The 26,952-nt window shown below is 36.6% G+C and overlaps 1 protein-coding gene across 1 annotated transcript in view; it reads right to left on the bottom strand.

Annotated features, from left to right (window-relative positions):
• The window catches only part of LOC145673736 (protein GPR107), an 81,805-nt gene extending 63,798 nt beyond the window's left edge, over nucleotides 1-18,007 (bottom strand). The window contains exons 1-2 of the mRNA XM_081743474.1: nucleotides 17,849-18,007; nucleotides 5,950-6,060 (exon numbers count right to left, since the gene is read on the bottom strand). Of these exons, the coding sequence (XP_081599600.1) occupies nucleotides 5,950-6,060; nucleotides 17,849-17,938 (201 nt within the window). The 5' untranslated portion in view covers nucleotides 17,939-18,007. The remainder of the gene's footprint in view (nucleotides 1-5,949; nucleotides 6,061-17,848) is intronic.
• Between the last annotated feature and the right edge of the window lie 8,945 nt (nucleotides 18,008-26,952).

Below are 26,952 nucleotides of genomic sequence, written 5' to 3' on the forward strand. Positions count from 1 at the left end.
CTTTCGGTTTAATAAATGTATGGTAACAAAAATTCGTCCGGATTATTTCTTGTCACCCTGTAAAAAGTCACAGCCCCGAGAAAGGCTTAGCAACTGAGGTTGGGATCCCGAAAGAGCCCCGCAGCAGACTAGAGGCTTTGAGGTTGAGTTCTCATAGTACTCCCGGCAAGCAAGAGGAGGCTGACCAATCGAAGACTGGCGACTGTCCGCTGGTTGCTGTCCAGTATTTAGGCGTCCCGGCGGCGGTAGCGCTGCTGCTGCAATATCGTCATGTGATTTGTAGGGGGAGCTGGTGGTCCGTCGTCTGTTTCTCGTAGTAATGCCGTGGTGTGTAATACTCCGGCGTAAATGCATGTGATGTCTACAAACAGGAGCATATGACTTTGTACACAGAAGCACGAGGTACATTATATCATCTTTGAATTTTGGTAATTGCTACAATAAAAAATTTGGTATGGTAGTATAGGACCGAAGTACTTTAGCAAGTTCCGTTCCCTTCTGAGTAAAAGAATTGACAAAACTTAAATTTCGAAGGTTCTTTGATCTGTTTTATCATCTCTGATCATCCTTTGGCATGTTATATGGTCAAGCAGAAGAATTCATTCTCTTTCATAAGACATGAGTACGTTAATATTCCCTGTTAAACGTCGGGAGGGGTTCTTTGGAGCACCCCTTAAATTCGGAAATTATCAGTAAGTAAATATTGGTAAATGTTCCCTAGAACTTGTATATACAGGGTGTTCAAAACAACACCGACAACGTTTGGGAGGTGATTCCTGACACCAAGATAAGACAAAAAGTATAGACCAACCTGGATGCACAAATGTTTCCTTTCAGAGTTATAGGCTGTCGAAAACATGAAAAAAAAATGAACTTTTAAGGTCCATAGCTTCCATTACTATGGGACGTACCATAGTCGGGTCAAGACTTCACTTATAACCGCCACCAGGTTACAGAAGTATTTTTTGTGGACGCTCTGTATATTTCCAAAAGACAGTGATCATTTTTTTCGATTTATACTATATTCTGCGACGCAAATAAGTTCTTTCTTCGGTGGGAATTGCTTCCTTCTCACGCAACTTGACAAAGAAGTCTCTCATTGTTTTTTCATATTTATATTTAAAACATTCATATATATATTGAAAACATTTCAGTGAGCTACGAACATTTTCAGCGTTTCTCCCTGACTTATTATTATGCACAGTATATATTATGCAGTTATTTGGAACTGAATTAAGTGCTTTCTTTAATCATTTATGGAGATACTAGCTGACCAGATTTTCAAGTGACCAGAGTGACGCCAGTCACATTGCTTTTGCAGTTTCTTAACTGTACTTTCTCACGCCCGAGTTATCACAATGTCTCGTGCATCGTGACCAGTGGACTAAAATTAACATAAATGATTTTCCGTATTCTGTTTGCATCCAACACTCTTCAGTCGACCACTGCAGCTTGTATCTAGAACTTTTGAGCCCGGGGAGTTTGACTCCAGGTTTAGAAGCCGTAACCACGCACGTTGCGTCGGGAATCAAGTATGATTTTGTGTTAAGGAGCATAAGCTCTTAGCCGGTTAAGGACGTTTTCTTACGGCTAGCCCCAACTAGTGAAGTCCCAGGTTCATAAACGTTGTGCGGCAAAAAGTTATAAACGCGCCCTCCAACATCAGCATTCCACTTCGGAAATTATTTCACTGAAGACTCACATCGACTCTTCAGGACTGTTTGGAGTAGCAACCAGGACACTACGTGGGATTACCCCGGCGATCCTTTCCTCAGTGCTAATCCCCCAAGCGCGTCAATGGTGTGAGAAAAGTATTTATAGTGTAATTTCAAACATAATCTCTCATATATATAAAGGGCTACAGTGCATTAAAAAGGCAAAGTGTGATTTTAGTGATGAAGATTATTATACATATTCTGTGTTAAGTGTTGTGTTCATTCCTCTTCGCTATTTTTTTTATACAATAGTATTCTAATAAATAAGTATAGTGTTTTTATCAGCTGATTTTAATACACTATCCAACAAATTTTCACTTTTATTCTGTACAAGTCATGATGATGGGTGTTCTTAAATAATTCCGATCCCTAACTCTAAAAATCAAGTCAAATTCTTCCCATCACGTCACACTTTTTATCTACAGGTTGCCCTAAAAACGAACTTACATCATATATTTAATATGTATCCAGATATAAAGTGTTCAGGAAAAGTTATTATTATAAAACTAAATGTTGTGTTAAATAGAAAATTTAAGGAAATTAACTAAATATAAGATCATTTAAGGGTACTGTCAGTTTTTTAGTGGTTGATTAAAAAATCAAAATCACAATAAAAATAAAATTTTAAATTATATGTATTTTATCCTTTTTCACGACACAGCTATTTATTTAAGTTCAAGAATAATACATTAATGTAAAAGTCTTTATTTTACGAAACAGGAGATCGTAAGTGTTATTTTTACGTTATAGAGGGTGTTCTACAAGTTAAAAAAAAAAAGTTGCATTTAACAATTGCTCACTGAACTGCAAGTGGGAAATTTCACAATGGGCTTTGAGCCTAGTTTCTTTAAACAAATGAAATGAGTCTTACAAAAGATGCAGACATGAAGAGCTTCATACTTACAACTATATTACTATACGAATAAACATATTACAAATATATTACTACCATACTACTATAATATAAATATAATACTACAAAAATGGAGAAAAGTGCAGCTGAAAATATTTACTGACAAACCTTACATCGTCAGGAAACATATACTAGTGTTTAAATATAAAAGAGATTACATGACGAAAGGTGCCACAGCTATAAATTTACAGTTTACTCTGCTCAATACTTGAAAGTTTTTCTAGTTGCGACTTAGATTTCCTCTTGCACACTCTTTTGGTTTTTCTCGGTAGTAATCAACAATAGATCCCCATCGCATCGTGGCAAGATCCCATGTACCTTCGTAACGTTGTTCTATTTGTGAGACCTCTTGATGAAACAACTTACTTTGTTCATCACTCAGTGCTCCTAACTTCTCTGGGAAGAAAATGCAGTGTAGAAAGTCATATATCAAGGTTATTCTATAGCCCAACATTTTATAGTTTTTTGGCTTGGGAGACCCGGGTTCGATTCCCGGCGGGAACTCATGTGGTTTTGATTCCACGTTAATCCATCTCATATAGCCTCGCTGTTGAAAGGGACGTTAAACTGAAAATCAACTCATTTTATAATTTTGTATCAGACTACACACCAGTTCTCCACAGTCTTCAGCTTTCTTGTTCCCTAAAAATCCTATGATAACACTCTTGAAAGATAACCATGCGGCCTTTTCAGGTGGGTTCAATGTGTGTACAAAGTGTGCGTCCTTAATGAGGCTCCAATTTTTAGTTCAACAAATACCTTTTTTTTTTTTTTTTTTTTTTTTTTTTTTTTTTTTTTTTTTTTTTAATTTGGCCTACGATGTTCGTGGAAACACTTGTCGCTACTATTCGATGCCAATACCTTCTTGTCCATTCCCTTCCTTTGAACCCTTTACAACAGTATCTATATCATTCGTAATACGGGTGCATTTTAATTATTTTATTTTACTTTATCAACAAGATGTTCTACATCGTCTAATTTTTATTCTGATTTCTGAACTTTTTGTATTGATACCCCAATTTTGACTTACATCGACTCACACTTTTCGTTATTTTTTTGTTTTTCGCGACTCTCTAAAACGAATTTTTAAAAATCTCTTAATTTGAGCTTGTGCCAATTCAAATTTCTCATTACAAGTCTCAAATTTATTATCTATAGTCTGTTTTAGCGCCTCGAACTTTTTGATCACTTCCAAGAAAACTTTAAATTATTTTCTATTCGCGTTTTTCCTTTTCCTTTTTTTTTCTCTTTCTTGAGTGCTGGCTAATTATCATTCGGATGCTAACGATGCAGTAGTTCATATCCAAAAATGAAATGAAATCTTTGAGTTTTACATCCCACGGATTATGCCGGCTAGGCTAAAGGAGACTGTGATGATGAGAAATGAATTAAATCGTAGAATGAAGAAGATGGGAGGAAATGGGAGAACCCCGGGGAAACCCACGCACACGGTGTTTATCCAGCACAAAGTTCATTGGCGGGAGCAGGATTTGAACCCGGGACACCCTGCACCAGATGTGAACGCTCTACCACTGAGTCACCGCGGCCCTAAGTTCATATCCAGTTCAGATTCGGTAGCGCCATTACTTATAAACACTTATCGAGCGTTTACACCTGGTACAGGATTGAGTCTGGCTGGACTAACAAGTGATAAAATATTAAAACAACTTATTCTTTTCTACGGAAGGTCTAAACTAAATTTCCCTCCAGTAGACAGACTTCGGCTTATTCAAGATAAATATACATGCGTGCATTACGGAAATCGAGAAAGCTCATATATACAGGGTGTTACATAAATTTGTCACAATATTTTGGGAATGGACTCCTCACATCAAAATAAGAAAAAGTTCATATGCACCTGTTGTTGGAAGTGCATAATTTCGTAGTTATAGGGTGCGGAAAACGTGAAGAAATGAACATTAAAGGTCCAAAGTTCCACTACTATAGGATCGATCGTAGTTGGGTCAGAACATCACTGAGAAACTAGTGTGTGAACTAGCCAAATATAGATCTTTCAAAACCTCCGGTACTTGCACAATCATTTTTAGAGAGGCTGTTTGGGAGTACTTGATTACTCTCCAGCTACCTCTCTAAAAATTGTTGTGCAAGAACTGGAGCATTCTTAAACATGGATGTTTGGATAGTTCACAAACCAATTCCTCAGTGGTGTTTTGACCCGACTACGATAGGAAGAGAAGCAGTGGAAGTCTGATGATGAGACAGTTATTGTGTTGAAATTGTTACGTGATTGTGTGCTTTGTACATATTATCACATAGCTTTGCTCGGCGTGTTGTTGTGTTTAGTTTTCCGAAACATTCTAGAAAATGCTTCCTTCGTTTGGGATTAGAAGGAATACTCGAAGGCAGGAGTTGAAGTGAGTACTTAGCTCTCTTTCTTGAACTATAGCTGACATTTTTTTGAGTGAGACAAAAGAGTAAGTGTTTGAGTAGAGTAGTTTTGTGTGAGTCAAGAGCTAGGTCTTTTCGCACAGATGCAATGACGTACCTTAAACACGAAAAGAAAACTAAGACAAAATCAACAATAATAAAACAAGGAATAAGTTAATTGAAATACATGAAAAATATCCACAGACGAGCTAAAATTGCATGCAAAACGTTAAAATCTCGTAAAAACAGCAGCAATCCAGGGATAAAACGAGTGTTGTTACCAAGCAGGCAGTGTAGGTAAACAGGGAGATTGTAACGGTGCCAAGCCAGAGCGGGGCAATCGACAAGATGATGATGAATAGATGATAAAAAAGGAGCTGCAACTCGACGTAAAATGCGTGAAATGGCTGTGTCCAATACGCAGTCGAGTTCTTCTCGAAGAGATTGTCGGGAACTAGATGTTCAGACTCCTAAGCGTGGCTTAATGGCATGCAATTTGTTGGCATGTGCGAGATCCCATTCCGACTGCCATCGCTGTAAAAGACAAGTTGTGAACACAGGGTAAAGATTAACGCAAGGGAGAGGCGTCGCGAGTTCAACACCATGAAGAGCTGCAATATGACAAAAGAGCTCGCTTCAAGGAACCTTGTCCAGACATAATGAAGACTTTCTTTACTATAGGCTCCAGCTGCTTGTGTCAGCTTTTACCAACGAGAAACGCAAACTACAAATACCCAGTGGAGCGGTGATTAGGATTTTAACTGCTGCTAAATGCTTCAGCTGTATTTTTAAATTGTGCGTGTTAAATCATTTGGCAACAAAGGAGCACTTCAACAATAATGTCAACATCGTCGGCTAGTAATGAATTCTGAGTAGAATATTTCAAAACACGAAGTTACATACGAGAACACTTAGTTGTGAAAAAATGCTTACCTTTGCTGTTTTATCGAATGGGTCTGCATGAAACTTTTTTAATTGTACTTCAAGAATTCCACCAGTTTTGAAGCCAAACGTACTTAAGGCTATGTACTTTCTAACATCATTCTGAAACAAAGTAGAACAAATACATAAATAAAGTCTCTGAACCTGATGAATAGAAACATTAAAAATGATGCCTAAGTGTAAAAACATTTCGTTATCTTTCGTGATTTTGAAAACAACAAAACACAATCAATAAATGCAATCACTGGGATAATGTGTATGGATAGCCTGATCATTTGACATTACCATTCACTTCGTAGCTTACACTCGACACATATACATATTACAGATGCTAAAATTCAACTGTCCTTCCACCTGCTTTCCTCAAAGTATTAAACCCGTCGGATATGGAATGGAAATGAAATCTTCCAGTTTAACGTCGCACGTTCATGCTCTTTAGGCTAAGGGATTAAGGCAAGTGAATGATGATGGAAGAATTGGTGGAATGAGAATGTGGGAGGAAACTGGAGCACCCCGAGAAAATCCACGATGTTGTCAATCACAAACCAGGGACTCCATGCACCAGAGTTAAGCGCTCTACAAATCACTGAGCCACCAGTATGGAATGAGCAAATTCTCCTACTTTATATACTAGCTGAACCTACGCTCTCTACACAGCGCGTCATTTACATATGAGCATAAATCTCCTTACATTTATTTCTAGACAGAAGCATCAAATGATCATTTTTGGTTGTTTTTCTAGATGAAGTATAAATCTCACAAAGTTGCCGCTATCTTGTACCGTTGCGTACCGCCAGAAAATAGGCGTGTGTTCCTGTTTCCCAGAAAGGTGTTTAAACTGGTTTTTCACGCTCAGCGTTGATTTGTTTCGATGAACAGAAAAATAATCCAATGCGTATGTTCCTGTTTCGCAGAATGAGGTATTTTATTTTTGACATAAGTTTGTGGAGATCCTGTATTTGTATTACGCCAATATTTATATTAAATGTTGAGAAATTGATTTCATCGTAATATTGTAATCACATAAACAAATTGTAAGTAACAAACAAATTACTTCATAAATTATTGAGAAAGTCAAGATGGATGAATATCAGCACATCGTAAAGTAAAAGGAACGAAAAGATAGATGGTACATTTAAAGTTTGTCCACGTCTACTTTCATAGTTATATACATTGCACGGGAATTATTTCGGACATTTTTCCACTTCTGCTTATTGTAAAGCAAAAGTCAGTCATTGTACACACCTATGCTTCAGCAAATCAAGAAAAAAAGCTCAAGATTGTTGCTTCCAGTTCCGTGTGCAAGAATTTATGACTGCCTTTGAACAAGTGGCAATAAACGCTACAAGACGAACATTCCAGCAAGCGACATTACGCATTTCTTTGTTTTATTTTACCGAATCTATTTGGAGAAAGATATAAAAGATATTGAGTTGGTTCCACCTTAGAAGGCTGGCAATGATATGAGAAAATAGGTTAGGAGAGCAGACGCACTTCCACTCGTTCCTCTTGAAGACATTCCTGATGCATTTCCATATATACAAGACGATGCACCCGACACCACGGAGAGACAGGTTTTTCTAGACTATTTGGCGGATGTTGACGAACCGAATGTAACCTTCCACCCGTAAATACAGCAATATTTGAAAGTTTTATTATTGAATTGCTATTTGACTACTTGTTATTAAAGGTTTTATTAATGTTTCAGGGCAATAAGAAACAAATTTGATAACAACAGCGAAAAAAGCACGAACAATGCCGAGGTTTAGTAGGAATTAGACATAAATCATCCCTATATAAACAGATTCATTCTACTTTTGAAGCAAGAACAGTCCGAGAATGTGGATACTGGAAGCAGGCAACTTAACTTTGCGGAGAAGATTGTGGAGGCTGTTTAGACAGTCGTACTAGGGTTCTTAACAATAGGTTTAGATGAGACAAGGTTGACCTTATTCCGTACTTTAATGCAGTGTCTCATCGCATTCTTTTAGAAGTTCAAATTACAATCCAATGAACACACGGTGATATTACAAGTCGCACCTGTATACTAAATTTACTAAGGTTCATGCCATTATTGTTCAATTAAACATTTTTTTTTTTTTTAATTTGCGTGTCTGTGTGTTTGAAATTTGTTCTTGTTGCTTGCACTTCTGCAACTAGGCTCTATTGCGAACCACATCTCTTTAGATTTATGTTGGTGTCTTGTTCCTTTCGCCAAATATTTCTAACATTGAGGTGCTATCAAAACTTTTCATGCGATTCTATGAAAGAGAAATGGGTAAACTTGGCCACGATGCACACTGATAAGGCGTCCTCCGAAACAGGAAGTAATCACGAAAATGTGCTACTTTATAAACAGGTACAGTCCGCAGCATAAAACCTGCAACATGAGCATGTTAAGTTTATTGTGAAGCTACGCCTAACAGCGCAGAGAATCAACATAACGTCTAAGTGGCACGAATCACGCCAGGAGAAACCTCGGCGTCCTCCTCTACACATTTATTTTGGAATAAAAGACTTCGTCGTTTCACAATAAACTTACATGCTCATGTTGCAGGTTTTAGGGGGATTTAGGATTTGGATTTCTGGGCTTTCGGCATCTAAGGCCATTTAGCCCTTCACGATTTGAGGGATGACGTCCCTCGGCGAGCACACAATCCGGGGAAAGGGAAGGAATAAAGGATTGGGGAAGGAAGGAAGCGGCCTGGGACCTATAAGTTAGGTACCACCCCGGCATTTGCCTGGTGTGAATGAGGAAAACCCAGGAAAACCTCATTCAGGGTGGCTGGCCTGAAAAAGCTGTTACACTTTTTCGACCGAGTGCCCCCACCGGGAATCGAACCCGGGACCGCTCGCACCGAAGGCGAGAGCGTTAGCGAATGTTGCAGGTTTTATGCTGTGGACTGTACAAATATCAACACAAACAACTTCTTCTCATACGAAAAACCATGAAAGATTCAGTTACCCTTATTTCCTCATTTTTCAGACTATCGCTTAAACCTTTTAGTGAAAATACGTCTTTGAATGAGGCATTAGAGGATATTTCTGCAGACTCGGCAAGTTGCATAGACATACAGTTCTGGACGAAATTGTTGGAAATTCGATTCGGAATCAGATTTCTTAACTTTCGGCCTCTATGGCAATATCAGCCCCTCACGTATGAGGGATAACGTTCATATCGGGGGAATGGGGAAGGAAGGAAGCGGCCTGAGACCACTGTGTTAGGTACCATTCAGATATTGCTTGGTGGGACTGAGGAAAATCTAAGAAAAACATCAATTAGGATGACTGGCAAAAAAAAAAAAAAAAAGTATTACACCTTTCTGATCGAGTATCCCCTCACTGGGAATTTAATCCAGGATCCAGGTTCACTGTTGGACGGTCGACTCTTGGAACGACACAGCGTAAAGAGAAATGCCAGATATCTATATCTATATAGATAGATAGATATACTGCTCTCAATGGAATAATTCAACAAAATCATAACGAATTTGAAACTGTTGGTGATTTTTAGCCGTAAACTGAAGTGGAAAGAAGCATAATAATTTCATATAAACTACATTTTCGAGACAATACCCTACAAGATCTCCAGACAATACCTCCTATGACTTATCTTGTGAAAAAACGTCAAGAACTGTGTTTTTGTGCCAAAGTTACTCACGGACATCGCCGTAATGCAAGACAGGATCTTACCAGGCGTGAATTCCATTGATGCCAGTACCTTAGGAAAAGTTGGGTCGAATTTGCCTGTAATCTGGAAGTTATTTTGTATTTTGTTTTTAATCCTAGTCATAAAATTTATTCATACTAACGTAAGCTTCCTGTATACAGTATATAATAAAACAATTCTGTTCTTTCAATTCTGCCACTTTTATCATCGTACAGCGCCATGCATGGCAACCTCCCAAATCTCACACACATAAAAATGACTACATTCACCTCTAGCCAACCTATCTAATTTCTTTGGTGTGTAGTCAATTTTTCTCTTATGTGGAACCAAATACACAAAGAACAAAAAAATCGGAAATGGAAAAGGAATATCATGTGGAAGAGGGGAATGATTTAAAAATACAAGTTGCGTTTCCCCGCTGAATTGCTAAACTAAGTCTCTGTATTAAAAATTATTTGCTCCGCGGATCTCCTGTTTTCGCAACCAGCTGTGAACAAAAATATCCGCCAAATCACCACCAATCAGTTCGCAGAAATTGAAAAAAAGAAAGCATGGAATGTATATTTTTTAAAAATCATACTTGCTATGTAACTTAGGATCTGGTAATGTGGATTATGAGACAATAGCGCGTGCAGAAGAATTTCTGGTGAATCTCTACACTGATTCACAAAAATCTCCGATCAGTGCTGTCTGTGCTGATTTGGTCAGTCACAAAAAATCAAACCATCTTCCACCAATGAAGGGTGCTCATGCTCCACATCAAGCGAGCACACCTTCAAACATATATTTGGCGACACGCCAGCAACTCGAATATTAACTTCCTTCAGCAATTTGGTTGGCAAACTACGAATGGAAAATTGGTGCCCAAATAGACCACTCAGGAATCTATGCCTAAAAGATGCCCAGAGTTAGTCTTGTACATGTAAACATGAGACACAAACAATTGCAAGTGTGTGCGGGCTTTAGTGGAATGCATTAGAGCCTGTAGCTGTAATAGTAACAAGTGTTATAACTTACTTATAAACACTTATTCACCTACCAGAAAATGATTCATCTGATGAGGATTCAAAAGACTAAAAAAATATGTAATTTTGCAAATATTTTGTATGATAATGTAGAATATTATATTTGGTCTAGGAATTAATTCGTGCGGTTTTTAATAAAAATTGAAGCTTTATTTCAAAAACAAAGTAAATGAATACGTTAACAAAAATATTGTCCATCGCTAGCCACTACTTTCTCCCATCTTTCAGGCAATTTACGGATTCCGTGTCGAAAGAATTCCTCATCTTTTGACGCAATCTAATCAAACATCCATTTTTCGATATTTTCTGAAGAAGTGAACCGCTGTCCAATCAAATCGTTATTCATGCAATCGATCAAGTAGTAGTCAGACGGAGCAGTGTCTGGTGAATATCGCGGGTGGAGTAACACTTTCCATCCGACATTTTCCTAATAGGTTTTGACCGGTTTTGCGACATGTGGTCGAGCGTTATCATCTTGATAAATAAGTTTATTATGCCTGTTATTCCATTCTGGTCGTTTTCAGACCAGAGCTTGCTTCAAACGCATTAATTGTTGTCGATAGCGGTGTCCATTAATAGTTTCACCAAGTTTCAGAAGTTCATAGTACACCACACGTTTCAAATCCCACCATATATACAGCATAACCTTTGCACAATGAATATCTCGTTTCGGTTGTGAAGGACCTGGTTCACCTTGCTTCACCCAGGCCTTTTTTCGTTTAGGATTCTCGTAATGAATCCACTTCTCATCACCAGTTACAATTCGATGCAAAAATCCCTTCCTTTTCTGTCTTTGAAGCAGCAATTCGCAAACGGTTTTTCTTCTTTCAACGTCTTTCTTTTCAATTCATGTGAAACCCAATAAGACATCTTTTGAATCATTCCTATGGCTTTGAGACGTTTGGAAACTGTTGTTTGCTCAACTCCAAATGCTTCTGCAAGTTCGTCCTGCGTTTGACACGAATCCTGATCAAGCAATGCTCTCAATTCTTCATCTTCAAATTCTTTTGGCTGTCCAAATTGCTTTTGGTCTTCCAAGCTGAAATCACCACCTTTAAACCGTGCAAACCACTTCTGACACGTTCGCTCAGCTAGAGCATGGCCACCAAACACTTCCACTAAAATATGATGACTTGCGGTAGCACTTTTCTTCATGTTAAAGCAATGAAGAATAACTCCCCGCAAAAACACTTTATCAGGCACAAAATGCGCCATTTTCAGTTGAAGAAAAAATGTTGTTGTTTCCGCTTCAGGCAACTGACATATACTAAACAAGATGCTCAATGACAGTAGTTTTCAACGCATGTTTGGATCAACGAAACTATGGGACAATAAGCTAGTTACGCCATCTTTTGTAAAACCGCACGAATTAATTCCTAGACCAAATAGTTTTCCTTGTTTTCAGTAATTAGTAAGTATTTAATGAAGTTCGATGTAACATTTTCATAAATTACATACAAATATAATTATTGAGGTTTCTGCAAAAACATTTTTTAAAGTGACCATTGAGAAAATACAGGCCCATTCTTGATTTTAGAAATACCCTTCAGGTGCAATGATGTTATCAATCACCCTTTATATCGCCTGTAAATGGTGTTTGCCCTTACTTAAGACATTTTTACATATGTTCATACATTATTTATATTTTCTGCTTTCTCATTATGGCAAGATAAACATTTTTGTTAAAGAAATAAGGAATTATTTTCAATAACCGGTGGAAATACAGCACACAAATAGAGTTGAAAAATGGGAATCATCCTGAGTATCAATTGTAAATGGATTTTAACATTATAAAAGACATCCCTACTTATCTCAAAATTTTGTGACCCTTAACAAATGGTTGTATCAAGTGACGGGAGAGCTAGAATGATCATGACAGTTTAGGAGAGCTCAAGGGGGAAGGGTGAGAACTGTTTTTTTTCAAATATTGGAGAAAAAAATGAGCTTTTATCTCGGAAACGAAACCTTTATTGACTGACGTGAGCTCAAATTCAGTGGTGCCATTCGGAGCATCAATATTCGAATCAAAGCGCATTTGCCTTCAAACTTACCTCGCTGTATTGGTACCGTTGGAAAGATAGTTTAACGCTCTGCAAATTTAATTGGGGATGTTCTTTCTATATCTCAACTCATTGGGGGATACAGAGCAAAAAAGAAAATATTAAGGACAAAACAGGTCAGTTTTTAATGTGTATGTTAAATTTTCCGAAAAACCGTTAGGTCTATCCAAAGCATGAATATACAAAATCGTAAAGTACACTTTACAGATAAAACCGGAAAAAGAAATTTGTTAATATCTTGATTAGTTTCGGAGATATGGTTTTTTATTAGAAACGCTCGTTTTTTAGCTTCAGTAGCGGTGGAGGGGGTGTACGGGGGAACTTTCCGCTCGTATCAAGCAACCGGCGGTCTAGAAATGACCAGGATAGTGGACTTGATGATTTAGGACCACCGGTTGCTTTTACTCTCTCGGGTTGATCCAACTCCTTATTTTGAAGACTTTTCCAAATTTGGCCTCCCGACTACCCCGGGGATAAACTTTAGAACACACGCTCCAGTTTATCTTCGTAAATATCCAGATGTTTGTAATTATTTTGTTTCATCTTTTTAAGTGTGAATTTGTGTTATGGTACTTTATTTGTTTCTTAAATAGTGTGTTAATGGGACTCTGCTTTTGTTTTAAAATTAGGCGGTGTGTTTTCTTGGCTCGAAAATAGTGCCAAGGCGCAAGAATACAATCTGCATTGGGTTACAGCTGTGGCTTTGTCAAGTCCACCGTAAAATCATGGCAAGGTTCTAGAACGCAGGTCTTCCTCCAGGTCCAACACCCAGAGGCCAAGTTAGTTGAATAACAACAAAGTAAACTATTTCAAACTATTAACCAACCGAAATGCCACTTGCATAAGAAGGATTCTTCTAATGATCTATATATAAAACAACAGTGGAAGTGCAGAGCCACCCCACACCTCCAAACGGATACTGGTATTATTTTTGAATATATATTATTAGAAGAAATCTTTCAATGCAAATGGATTGTCATTAATTAATAATTTCGAACAATTTATTTTGTCACAATTCACCAAACTTGCTTCAAAACTAACCAGGAACATCAATATCATCAGATAATGCAAAAAAATACACCCACAGCAAAAAATGAATTTCAAGGAACACCATACTGTATGCCACAATTAAAAATTAATTTGTAAACGCAAAAATCCCAAACACATATTATAGGGGGCTGGCTTTAATGCGAGGCTGAGGAATTCAGATTTAGTTTACAGGTGCCCCACCCCCGTCACCAAGAAACGGTCACTCGACGGTCATGGGCAGGGTTGCCAGTGCGTTGTCAAAAAATTCACCTAATACTCACTTAATTAAAGAATTTATGCAATCCCTATAGAAAGATTTTTTTTTTTAATTCGTCATTTACTAATTTGCATAAGCAGTTACCGTATTTGGGTACATTTTGCATATTACTCACCTTCTACATTTTATAACCACCCGCGTGGCGGAGCGGTCTAGCATTACTTCTCTAGTTTCGATGTATATAGTTTGCCGTCTTACGCTGTGAAGCCATTGTCAAATGAATAATAAGCAACAAAACCACAACAGCACTCAACAAATAACCAACTCAATCTCTTCAGAATGACATTCACGTGACAATTTTCTACCCCTGGCAATGCTGACATATTGAAGGAGGGTAAGGGAGTGTCGCAAGAGTAAGGGGTAAAAATGTTCAAAATTTTTCCCCTCTACCTCAGCCCCCGCTGGTAAACACGCTAGCTCCTTATAATACAAACACAATAGAATCAAGAAATAGAACAATAAAAGAAACTAGGTGGCTAAGTAAACAAATATAATAGTGGAATGTTCAAAGAGTGAAGTTCAGTGTTTTTAGTTTCGGTAATATATATTTGAACGATCAAAAAGAGTCCAACAAATGGAAGAAAAGAAGATAGAAAAGAATAAGGAACGAAAAGGAACCAAAAAAGGTACACAAAATATATTTCATTAGTTTTGTGTTCTAGAACCTTCACCTTAAGTAGCGTTTTATTGGGACTCTGCTTTTGTTTTAAATATAGTGGTACTTTTTGGCTCGAAAATAGTACCAAGGCGCAAGAATACCATTTGCACCATTGGATTACAGCTGGAGCGGGATTTGTCAAGTCCATTATAAAACTATCTAAAAAATAAAAAAAATAACCTTCAAGAGTAAATACCTCTTGAGGATTTTTGATAGAAAAATTACTCATATCATATTATAGGGTTGTAAATGAGATTGATTCATGAAATATAAACAAAATCGAGTTTTCGAGAAAATGTCAAATATTGATTTTCACTCTTATGCAAACTACTCTTACTTCTGGAGGTAGGAAGTCGAAAAACTCCCTACGAGAATCTTATAAGAATTTAGTTTAAAATTTGGTTTCGATAGGCTGAGCAGTATAATCTCTAGGACAGCGTTTCCCAACCGGTGTGCCGCGAATGGGCCGCTGGTGTGCCGCGAGGAAATTGAAACAAATTATTAATTCTATAGGAACCAAATTGCAAAACATAGGGAAAAATGTATATTTGTGTTTCACATTACTATGAACCTCTACTATAAATCTACAATTTTAAGTTGCATACTGTGTTACTTTTCTGTACATTTTTAATGTTGGAAAACGTATTTATCATTGTTATGACCATTATTGCTTCTTTATTGTTGCAGACTATTTCGTAACTTGAAATTTTAACATATCATTCAATAAATTCAACAAAGCAAACATGCATACAAATTACCCACATTTGTGTTTTAAAGGTACAGGAGATTTCTTTATTTGTTCGTTATTTAGTGATCTTCCTTTTTAGTGAAAGATTAGATACATTTTTCGAAAGGCAAAGTGGATTTTTAAAAACCCGAGTCCTATATTTCATTGCAATTGTTTTCTATTTTAAAATTAGAATGAAAAATAAGCATAATGATTTACCACGGGAGAAGACCAGCGATCGAGCTTTCTTCTCTGTAAGAAGATCAGTAATCACAGAAAAATACCAAGGTATTTTATATTTAGAAATAATAATAGTAATAATATATATATATGATATGGGTGTGCCGCGAGAATTCAAATTACACCTGTAGTGTGCCGCAAGTTGAAAAAGGTTGGGAAACGCTGCTCTAGGAGAATAAAAACTGCTGGACGAACAATTTCTGGGCACATAAGGGCTACGAAATGTGTAAAGTAGTTGAAATCCGGATTTTCCCCACGATGAGCGTTGTTTATTCTCTTCTATTGTCGTTCGAAAGTGAAAAAAAAGGAATTACTAAAGATCTACCTCAGTTTTCTAATTATTACGCTTCGATAATTACACACACACACAAACTATAAACAGTTGCATTAAAAAGAAAATTGAGAAACTAATTTTTTTTGCCTATCTGGGGGGTATGTGATGTATAGTATAGTATAGAACAAAGGTCCTTGAATCGTAAAATCTACTGTAAGAAAACAAACCGAAAACTCGAAATTACACGTATTGTATTTTTTTTTTTTAAGTAAAGGAACTCTCATTTTATTTCCTCCAGAAGAAGTCAGCTTTTTGTTATAAAACGTAGAATTACCAGCAGTGGTCGAAGTGAGACGGTATGCGGTGGTATGCCATACCGCCTCTGTCTTTCTAGTGATCAAGACATACCGTCACTGGAGGGTAGATGCTAAATACCTTTAATAAATCCATCTTTATACCCAGTAATTGCCGAATAGTCTTGCACGTAAAAAGATTTTATTTGTTATGTAGAAATAATTTCTAAGTTGACAACACCGACATTTTTGTTACCTTTTTCCTCCGTTTGTTTTTGAAATGAAGTATCTTCAAAGAAGTTCATCTAGTTAGTATTTTGATATGCCATATTGAATTGTTTATTTCTTATGTATGTGTGTGTCTTCTTGCCTTAATGCATATATATATCGTGTTTTGAGCATGGACGAATTTACGGGTTGTCAGCAGTGGGGGCGGATCTTCCGGGGGTTTGGAATACCCCTTAGTCAAGTGGGAGTCCACGAGTTTTCCCGCAGGAAATTGTTAATATAAAAACTTGGGCTTTGAACATTTTCGTGTATAATTCTCTGTAATACAACATAAGTGGATATTTGTTGCTGTTTTTTTTTTTTTCAAAATGTTGGTGGGAATCAAAGTTTCTCCATGTCCTCCCCCCGTAACTACAGAAAAGCTCTCCAATGGTTTGCAGTCATTATGTAAATAGAAATGCAATCTTTTAGGCAATATACCCTCACTGTATTTCAACATTTAGGTAGCCGATTTATCGAGTCAAAATCGTAATAAAACATACCACCTCTGCTTATTTTTCCACTTCGAACACTGATTATCAGTCTTTATATTTCATATCTGCCCCCTGACCCTGAGATACTCTTTCAGGGTCTTTTGTATTTTGAGGGAAACTAAGAGAAACTTGTCCCAGCTATTTAAACTATGTGTGTCGTAGGCGTACTCTTCTATATTATAAAGAATTACCCATATTTTCGTTACTCTTAACAAATTGTTTACTTGCTTGTTTCAAGAAATTAAGATATGTGAGTGCGTCAGTAGTACAAAGTTTGTTCCAGGAAACGAGGATGGAAGTTCAGAAATTTCCTTTGTAAGACAACGGAATTTCATAAGTTTCAAATATACAGTAAAACATGAATGCTTAAATGGCATTTTAAATAGGAAACAGCTTTAAATATAAGCCTGGAGCGAGGAATGCAACGTCCCTTATAAAATACTATTTTTGAAGGTAATAAAATACTTATGTTGTTGAGAAGGCAGCTTATGTAATTATTTTATATTGGTACACCTATCCTTATACTGCAGCATATATATATCCAGTTGTAAATAAAATAATTATATTTCGTTAATCGAAAATAAAATCACTTTCGGTCATAGAATTTAGTTAAAAGCTTAAAACGCAGTGTTGAATAATTGGCAAATAAATATTATTTCTCTCCATAGTAAATAGTCTATAAAATGTGTTCGTGACTAACAACTTTACTTTACAAAATCGATGTAATATCGCAAAATGATGTGCTATTTATTGAGAAAACCTTGAATGTAATTTTCTTTCTCACTATTTGTACTGTACACGGACAAGTTTAGTTACTAATTCACCAATACAATGAAACCATATTTCTAAGAAGTGAAAATAAGTAAATATGCTTACAGTAATCTCCAGCTTATGAATTCTAGCAGTGCTGCAGGTAAACTTATATACTAATAATAAACTACATAATATTAATTTCGCAAGCTCCATCTCGAATCAGAATTTTCTCAATATATATGATCAACTAAAGGATGGTATCAACCAACTAGCAGTGTTGCCAAAACGTTCACACAAAAAGTCGCTAAACGAGATATAAATTACTCCAATTTAAGAAGAAAATCAACCCCAAATACGCGTTGCGCACAATTTCCTTGTGCCTCATTAAGTAAGGAATTGCGTCAGTTGGCGATAATAGCAAAAATTGTCAAGACAAAGAAACAAACTATAACAAGAAAACAGAGTTGCCACAAATTTCGTAGAGTAATATAGTAATTTCTTATGGTGTGTTTATATGTAGTATGTGAAGAAAATATCGAGTAATGTACCATACCACTTCTTTTCTGGTAAGTAAAACCACGAAATGGTGCAATGTCTAAAAATTTATTATTATTATCTTGTTGTAAATAGAGGATCTGACTCATGAATCTTCTTAGAAGAATCGATGCATTCTGCGTGTACGTGTGTGTAATAGACTGAAATACTGTGATGTCACATCCTTTTCGTTGCCATGGTGGTCGCCATTTTATTTCACAAATAGCTTAAATACCTAAAGGATCTAAAAGCAAATCGAAAACAGTGGTGAAATATTTCGGAATTGCAAACATTAGAGTGAATGAAATATTTATGTTTCTATTCAAGTATTTCTAATTAATGAAACTAAAAAACAGAGATACAGAAAAAGAAAAAGATAAATGAACTCATCTTGTTAATAATCACTTAATCAGATATTAACCTTAAATAGTTCAGAAATTTTTTTGATTTATTAATATAAGTATCATAAGATTGCATACGTGTACAACATTAATGTTCAACAGTTGTTTAGAATATATGCTGAACCACTTATAATTGGAGGTTTCCTTCTTGTACTGTTTCTAAATGTTTTTTTTTTTTTTTTAACAAAGTTGATAAGGAATATAAGAAAAGATCTGATCTATATCCAATGATGATCTGGATCGAGAGTTGCCCAAATTTTGTAGGGTAATATAGTAATTTCTTATAGTATATTCATATGTAGTATGTGAAGAAAATATCGAGTAATGTACCATACCACTTCTTTTCTGGTAAATAAAACCACGAAATAGTGCGATGTCTGAAAATTTATTATTCTTGTAAATAGAGGATCTCTCTCACGAAAATTTTCAAAGGCTTGCTTTTCTCCTCTTTCTTTTGTAATATTGTAGACATTAATAATGTACACTTCCACTATCAAGAGTAGCTATAAGAAAAGTAAATGTCCCAATAGAATTAACATTGTTCTAAAAGATTTTTCCCCTTAAAAAATCGTATACTTTTACAGTTTTCAATGCTCCGACAATTTGTCAATACGCACGTTAGGGAGTTTAATAGTGTGTGTAATTGCTTCTTAAAGTGGATTACATGGTAATAACGTTTACATTAATTATTTGATTTCTACCTTATCACTTACTAGGGATGATTCTATATCGAGACGAAGTACCTGAAAAAACCTATATTTCGTCTGAAAGCTCTTGCCATTAGAAGTACGAAACCGTTTTCAAATCACGGGCAAACCCGCAACCTGACTTATAAAGGGCCAATTTTTTGGTGTTTGTGACCCTATGAATGGCATAATCGACAGAAGTAAAAATGAATGTTACGATGCATCACTCGTAAGTGCGTGAGCCCATCATGTTCTTTTTTTTTTTTTTTGGCTCATTGCTAGAACGTGACTCGGGCAAGGGTTTGATATCACTTTGCAGTCAGACGCAAGGTTGCTTGAAATGAAATGCAAGGTTGCAAGGTCATTTTAAGCAACCTTGGTCAGACGTACCCATTTGGTCAGTGTTACCAAGGAATTGTAAATACGGGGAACGGACAGAATGGCAGGAGGACGAAATGGCAGGGTACAAAATGGCAGGAGGACATAAAGGCAGAAAGTATAATTTGAATTCTCAGGTTTTAAACTATTTTGTTTCTTACTTGGTAAATGAAGATTTCAACATAAATTTTCGATTTATTCATTATGTTCTAAAATTCGAACTGCTAATAATTTTTCAATTCTGAGAATACTGATGTAAGAATTAAGAGAGTGCCACCAAGATTTCCACCGGAAGTTTGGAATGCTCATGAGGAAACTTTTGTCTAACAATCCTCGCACAAATAACTTATGTGAGGGTTGGTATCATAAAGCCTGTCTCAGACGGGACCGAGGTAAGGCAGCGATTCACGATCTAAAATTCACGACCTTAACGATCGTGTGAGAAGTAACTTGCCCCTAGTACAGGTTGAAATTTTCTGCTGTCCTTATTTGGATCCTGACTTGGAAGAAATAGAAGCAGTTTCTATTTCCTTCTGGACTTGCATACAACTACCAATCAGAAAAGAGTAACGCCTGACAACATTTAACTTTATTTCTCTCTGTAATTTCAGAACAATGCTACCTGGACAAGAGAAGCATTAATAGTATTAATAGAGTCATACGAAAAATACGATTTTTTGTATAACATGAAGCACGATTTATATTATTTAAAAGAATGCAAGAATAAAGACCTCAGAGAAGGTATCCCCCCGAACACTACAGATGTGAACAAATGTAATTACTTCTTTCAAAAGAATAAAAATGGGTGATTTAAGTATATTGAGCAATTTGTATACCAAGAAAAAAAGTAACATGTTAAAAAAAGCGTGCAGGTTTACTTTTGGTACAACACTTGAAATAATTGTTCAAAAATTAAAATGCTTTATGCTGGGCGACATGAAAATATCCACATGGCATAGTTAAAATTCAAGAGGGTATCATAAGCAATTATTAAAAAAATATAATTCTTTTACGATTTGCTATAAATACAGCGTCCGGATGCATGCATAACAATTACAGTCCAAAAATCGCAAAACAACCTGCGCTAGGTCGCCACTAAAAGGCACGAATGCTATCTAATCGAGTCATAGCAGAGCGAAGCTGTACGGCCGAGCGTTAGCGAAGGGGTGCGTCTGAAGGGAACAGGCGCATCAGCGAAGGTGGGTATCCGCATAAGCGTGGGTAGTGAAAACGAGTGGGTTTTGACAATGATACGAGTTTCAATAGCATTTGTCATGATTTCATACTAGTAGCGTTCCTCTTGTAAACTGTGCAGAAAAATCACCGCCGGTGGAAAGTATTTTCTTTACAAGCATCTTTCATATCAACTCATTTTATCCGTTGATAAATAATACTAATAATAATAAGCACTTGTGATAATTTTAGACTAGTAATCCTACACTTGTAAACATAAAATTCAGATGTGATGCGCTAAAAACAGAAACAATGAGAGTTAATTGTCGTCAGTGTTATGTGGCTTTCGTGAAATTTTAGGGAACAGTTCCACAATACAAAAATTCCGGGTGTAGTGCATGAGATGGGTTCCCGGGGCGGTATAAGGTTACTTTATGGGCTATGTGGGTATTTGTTGTGGGTACTGAGCTGAGCGGATGCACTCAGTACCTATACTAGAAAATTGCTCTTTTTTCTTTATTTTAGCTTTCCGCGCCTGATAACTGCTCTCATGTACATATTTGGACAAGTCATTTGATTTTCAGTTCTACAATCTGGTGGATCCAAGGATCTACAGACCATTTTCTCCCCATGTTCGTATCTCGCTGCTGAATTTTCGGAGTTACTAATTTCAATAGCGTATGGAATTCTGAATAATCCATTCTGTAGATTTTTTTTGTAGGAACGAGGATCTTCTGTAAGTAGTTCATTATTCACCATTGAAAATACGGTGCTTTCCTGTGCATTATTGCGGCGAAGAATTCAGTCCCTGGTCCACCAGCTCCTCTTCATTCTTTCTCTCTCTCTCGTTTTTTTTTTGGGGGGGAGGGGGGAAGGGGAGTAAAGACAGTGTGTGGGGGCGAAGCCCCCGGATGGACAGAATCAGAAAATACGAAGAGCAAGTTCACGAAATTCATTGTTGATGCAAAGGCCGATAGATAAGAAATGCGAAGCCGTAGGCCGAGCAGACCTGGGGTTCTGCGGACAGAACCCCCAGCTAGCCAAAGGCTAGTTTTGTTATATAGAATTAATGATGATGTAAGTAATTGGTAATTCTGACGACTGCAGAGTGTTCCTTATAGTCTGTTCTACATATCCTTTATTATTGAGAATTAAGAAAGATGTACGTAATTAGTCATTCTTACAACTACAAGCTGTTTTTATAATTTAACGGATATATTATAGGAAATTAGAAAAAAACTGTCATTCCTGTAACTGTAAAGAATTTTATAGGTCTGTACTATGATATGTTTGCTTTCAAGCTATATTTTCTTGTAGTTAAAATTGTTATAAGAGATATCAATTGGAAGATGGTTACAAAGAAATAAATTTAAGGTAAGATTTGTTAAGTTTGGATAACTGATGTTTACCCCCTTTTACGCTCTTGGTTCAATTTAGTTATATTTATATGCTTTGGACATTCGAGGCAGAATTGAAAAAATCGAGAACCGTTACCTACTAACAAACGCAATAGGTGAAACCTACAGTTAGGAGTTAATTTTTGCCAAATTAACTTCCTGCTATTTTGTCCTTCTGCCATTTCATTCTCCTGCCATTTTGTCCTCCTGCCATTTTGTCCTCCTGCCATTCCGTCCGCTGCCATTTGGTCCTCCTGCCTTTATTTCCTGCCATTATGTCCCCTGGCATTCTAACCTAAATTCGTAAATACAATGTGGCAGATGGTTTTTGTGCCACTGAATGGATATAAACGAAACGTGGCATAAACATTATTCGTCACTAGAAAAAATATATTCTGGGCGTATTATTTGTATTTATTTCTTTTGTATGAACTTACAAGTATGAGGAATGTCCTCAAGTAAGTGTAACATGCGTCATATGTACAAAAACTTACATGAGTAAAATAAAGTAAAATTATCTTGTCATGATATTTACGTACTCCTCAATCGTATAACAAGAATTTTCTAATAGAAATGATTTTAACTTTTTTCTAAACCTTTTCATATTTTCTTCGTACTTTATATCAATAGGCAACATGTTGTACAACTTAACACCACCATAACTTACACTTTTTTGATACATTGCTGAGCGGTGATTACACAAATGAAAAACATTCTTATTTCGCGTATTATGATTATGTACATCCTTATTTGATACGAATGTCGATGAGTGTTCTTTCAAATACAAAAAGAGACGATACAAATATAAACTATCCAGTGGAAGTATATTGACCTTCTTAAACAAATGTCTACAAGAAAAAGTCTGCTTGTATTCATGAAGTATTCTTATGACTTTCTTCTGAATTTTGAAAACATTACATCTCTGACTTGAATTTCCCCAAAACATGATACCATATTGCAAGATAGAGCTAAAACACGAATGGTACAAGGTTTTAGCTAATTTCAAATTTACCTTCTTTCTAATAATCCTTAGTGCATAACAAATTTTGTTTAATTTATTAATAATTGACTCTATATGAAATTCCCATGTCAGGTTATGATCTATAGTAAGACCTAAAAACGAACAGTGTTGTATAGTTAATTTTATTTTGGTTCAGATACAGGTTAGGGTATATAGGTTTACTGCACTTGTTATGAAAATTTATAGTAATGGATTCTTCAACATTAACAAAAAGATTATTATTCTTCATCCAAAGAGATACTTCATTTAGAGTTTGCCTAGCATTCTGTTCCAATAATTTTTCATTTTTTCCCTTCACTAGCAGAGTGGTATCTCAGCGAAAAGGATAATATCTGCTGAAGATGTTTTTTTTTAAAAATCATTAATATATAAAAGGAAAAGCAATGGCCCTAGAATAGATCCTTGTGGAATTCCGTGTTTTATATACAATTCATCTGATAAATAGCTTCATACAATGTTATTATTCTTATGCGTTATTTCTACGGCCTGCCTACGAATTTTTAAGTACGAACCAAACCAGTCCTTGCTTTACCATGTATTCCAAAGTTCTCCAGTTTGTTCAAAAGTAAACTGTGTTGCACTATGTCGAAAGCTTTAGACAAATCAAGAAAGATTCCTATACAGTTTTCTTTCTTATCTACAATATTTCTTACTTTGTCAATGAAATTAAATATTGCCGTATTTGCAGATCGACCTTTAAGGAAGCCATGTTGTTTTGTTGAGATAACATTTTCTTTCAATAAAAAAATAATTACCCTGTTATACATATTTTTTCCAAAACTTTTCCAACGACAGGTAGGAGATATTTTGGTCTGTAGTTATTTATGTTTTTTTTTTTACCTTTTTAAAAGAAGGGCTTAAGTTGCGCAATTTTTAATTTTTCTGGATACTCGCCAATTGTAAGTGATATATTTGCTAAATGACAGAGTGGCTTTCTCACCTGATGGAAACATCTTTTCAATAAATTATCTGAGATTTAATCAATTCCAGCTGTATTTTTGTTTTTCAGAGATTTTATTATTCTCCCAAGGACCCCATTTGTCAGTGTTGACAACCAATTATAAAAATGAAAAGGTGTAAAACAGGTTCCGTACGATGATATGTTTATACACTAACCTTGGCAAAAACATCACAAGACACTATAGCAAAAAGATTTTGAGTGTGAACGTCGCCCAACCATTGTAGATTGTCATTGTTGCCAACCAAGTGTAAACATCACAATGTTACAAATGGCGTGATTGCCATTGAAAGAATATATAACAAATGTGACAGAAGCAGCATTGGAATGGAAAACAGTGTGAGTGTTCCCGTCTCCCAAGAACCCCAGCTTGGCAATGTTGCCAACCAATGCGACCAGGGCCGGCTTTAGGCGGTGCAGGGCCCCAGGTTTACAACTAACTTGCACCAAGGTCCGTAGAAGTATATATACTGCCGCTCACTTCAAACTGGACAGTATTGTCTCAATGTGAGTATACAGTCAATCTAAAAACTTAGTTACCATCACTCAGATTCTGTTTATTTAATCTGAGCACTGGCTCTACACGGATCTCTTCAAGATCTCTCATTAACTCTAACTCTTGTGCTCCTGAACGCTTCCTAATACAATATTAGTTAACCTGTGCTAACGCTGATTTACGAATCTGTAGAAGACCTCATGTAGGAAGTCACTTGTGTTCTATTAAGTCCACGGACTTACTCGAGCCAGCTAATAAAATTCTTCCTAACTCGAACTTGCGTCGCTTACGTCATTTAAAAACATTCTCAATACTTCCTTTTGGTGAACGTTTCATAATCCTTCTTGAGATCTATATTAACGTCTCGTATCGACGTGCCAATGTTGTAGTCTGCTGGAGATATCAGATGACCTTTGGAATGAAATCCTGTTGGACATCGTTCTAACCTGGGAACTGTATTTTCCATTCGTCTCACCTCTATTCCATCATCCAACTAGGAGAAGACCAGCCTGTGCGAAGTCCCAATTTTCCGAAGACTTCTAGTCCTGTACGAAGCTAAGTGACGACATCGTCTAACACGAAGTCCTGACCATCGTCCGTCTATCCTGATCTTGTATTTCAGCCGCTCGAAGTACAAGTGAGTAATTTTATCGCAATAGTGTTTTTAAGTGCTTTTAAGTGATTGTGCTACCTGGTGCGTACGAAACGGCTACAGCAACGTCGAGGTAACCCAGAGTCTTCCCATCTCGACTTGGAGTGCCTGGAGGTAGGACTACGGACCTCAGGTGGGTTACCACTGTTTAATTTAATATTTTCATGTACCTGTCATTTGCATTTCGTTTTCATCAAGTCGCTTAACTGTAAAGGGGATCACCTCCCAAGTAGTTTCAAAATTACTTTGAAACCTTTTAGTTGTTTTAATATCGTTTGTGTGAATTGCTAATTACTTTTGATTTCCAAGATTTCTTTTAATTCGAGCGGTAATCTCGTGTTTAATTGTAATGATATAATATGTTTTGATATGTTAACTTGTTAAGTATTCTGAACTGGCTGATAGCAGTGGTATTCCAACTCGCTGACGCCTACTCGCTAATATCATAATACTCGTAATCATTCGTTCTCTTGCGTACTGACCACCCCTCGTCCTCATTCTGACGAAAACCGCCCTGCTTTTGTTATTTGTATTTTTACGGGACCCTAAAGCTGTCCCCTTGACGAGTGGTCATTCTATAGCCTATTTGCTCGAGATGGACATCCGCGCCTTTGCGCTCTGACTCGGTTGTTATTGAAATTGTATGTTATTTAATAATCTACCATCCGAGCTGCATAGCTCATCTTTGACACGGACTAATTTAAAGTCCCTATATAAACAGCCTTTTTCAAGGCTACCTATTGCTCTTAATAATTATTATTGTGTTAATAACAACCTCTACCACCAAGACCTAATTAGTGGTAAGTGAAAGGGATTGATACCATCACCGACGCCCACACATAATTGGTGTCGGCCGGTGACATGCGATACCCCGCGTCACACACTAATTTGATGGCGGTAGCGTGGGGATGTGAACCCGCTGCCATAATTTGGTGGCTACAGTGAGATTCGAACCCTGGCCTATATAAATGGTGGCCCTGATGTGAACTATTCTTGTTGTGCGATAATTATCCACTGGCGGTATATAAATACTTGTTGTTCTTGGCTATCGTTCTCTGTCGGTGTCTTCAAACCCTGTCAGTACGCCCATAAATTAGTTAAGCGCTCGTGTATATAAAACCAATATTATGAATTCTACCAGAGCTTACTTGGGAGCGTGAACAAACTATTCGTTGTTCTTTGAATGCAAATTATAGAAGTGGTGTTTTTACAATTTCCTAACACTGAAAATCCTACCAGTCGACCACGAAGGTCTAGTGCCCCTTGAGACCGTTCGTGGGCGCGACAATAGTTTCTTTACCAAACTTGGCAGAGAAGTGTGGAATATCAAGAAACGAGCATAAGCAAAATTTAGAATGCTTCCGTACATAAAGACGGCCGCAGTGGCCAACAACCTGAGTCATAAAAATGTGTTTCAAGTTTGAAAATTTCATTTTATTTGTAAAAAGGGGTGAAAAACAAAAACATATTATACACCTGGAGGAAGTAGACATCTATTTGAAGTTATGTTTATCATGGCCGTCATCTTGAA

Source organism: Thermobia domestica, chromosome 17 (assembly GCF_964235325.1).
Source record: "Thermobia domestica chromosome 17, izTheDome1.hap1.1, whole genome shotgun sequence".
Classification (NCBI taxonomy): domain Eukaryota; kingdom Metazoa; phylum Arthropoda; class Insecta; order Zygentoma; family Lepismatidae; genus Thermobia; species Thermobia domestica.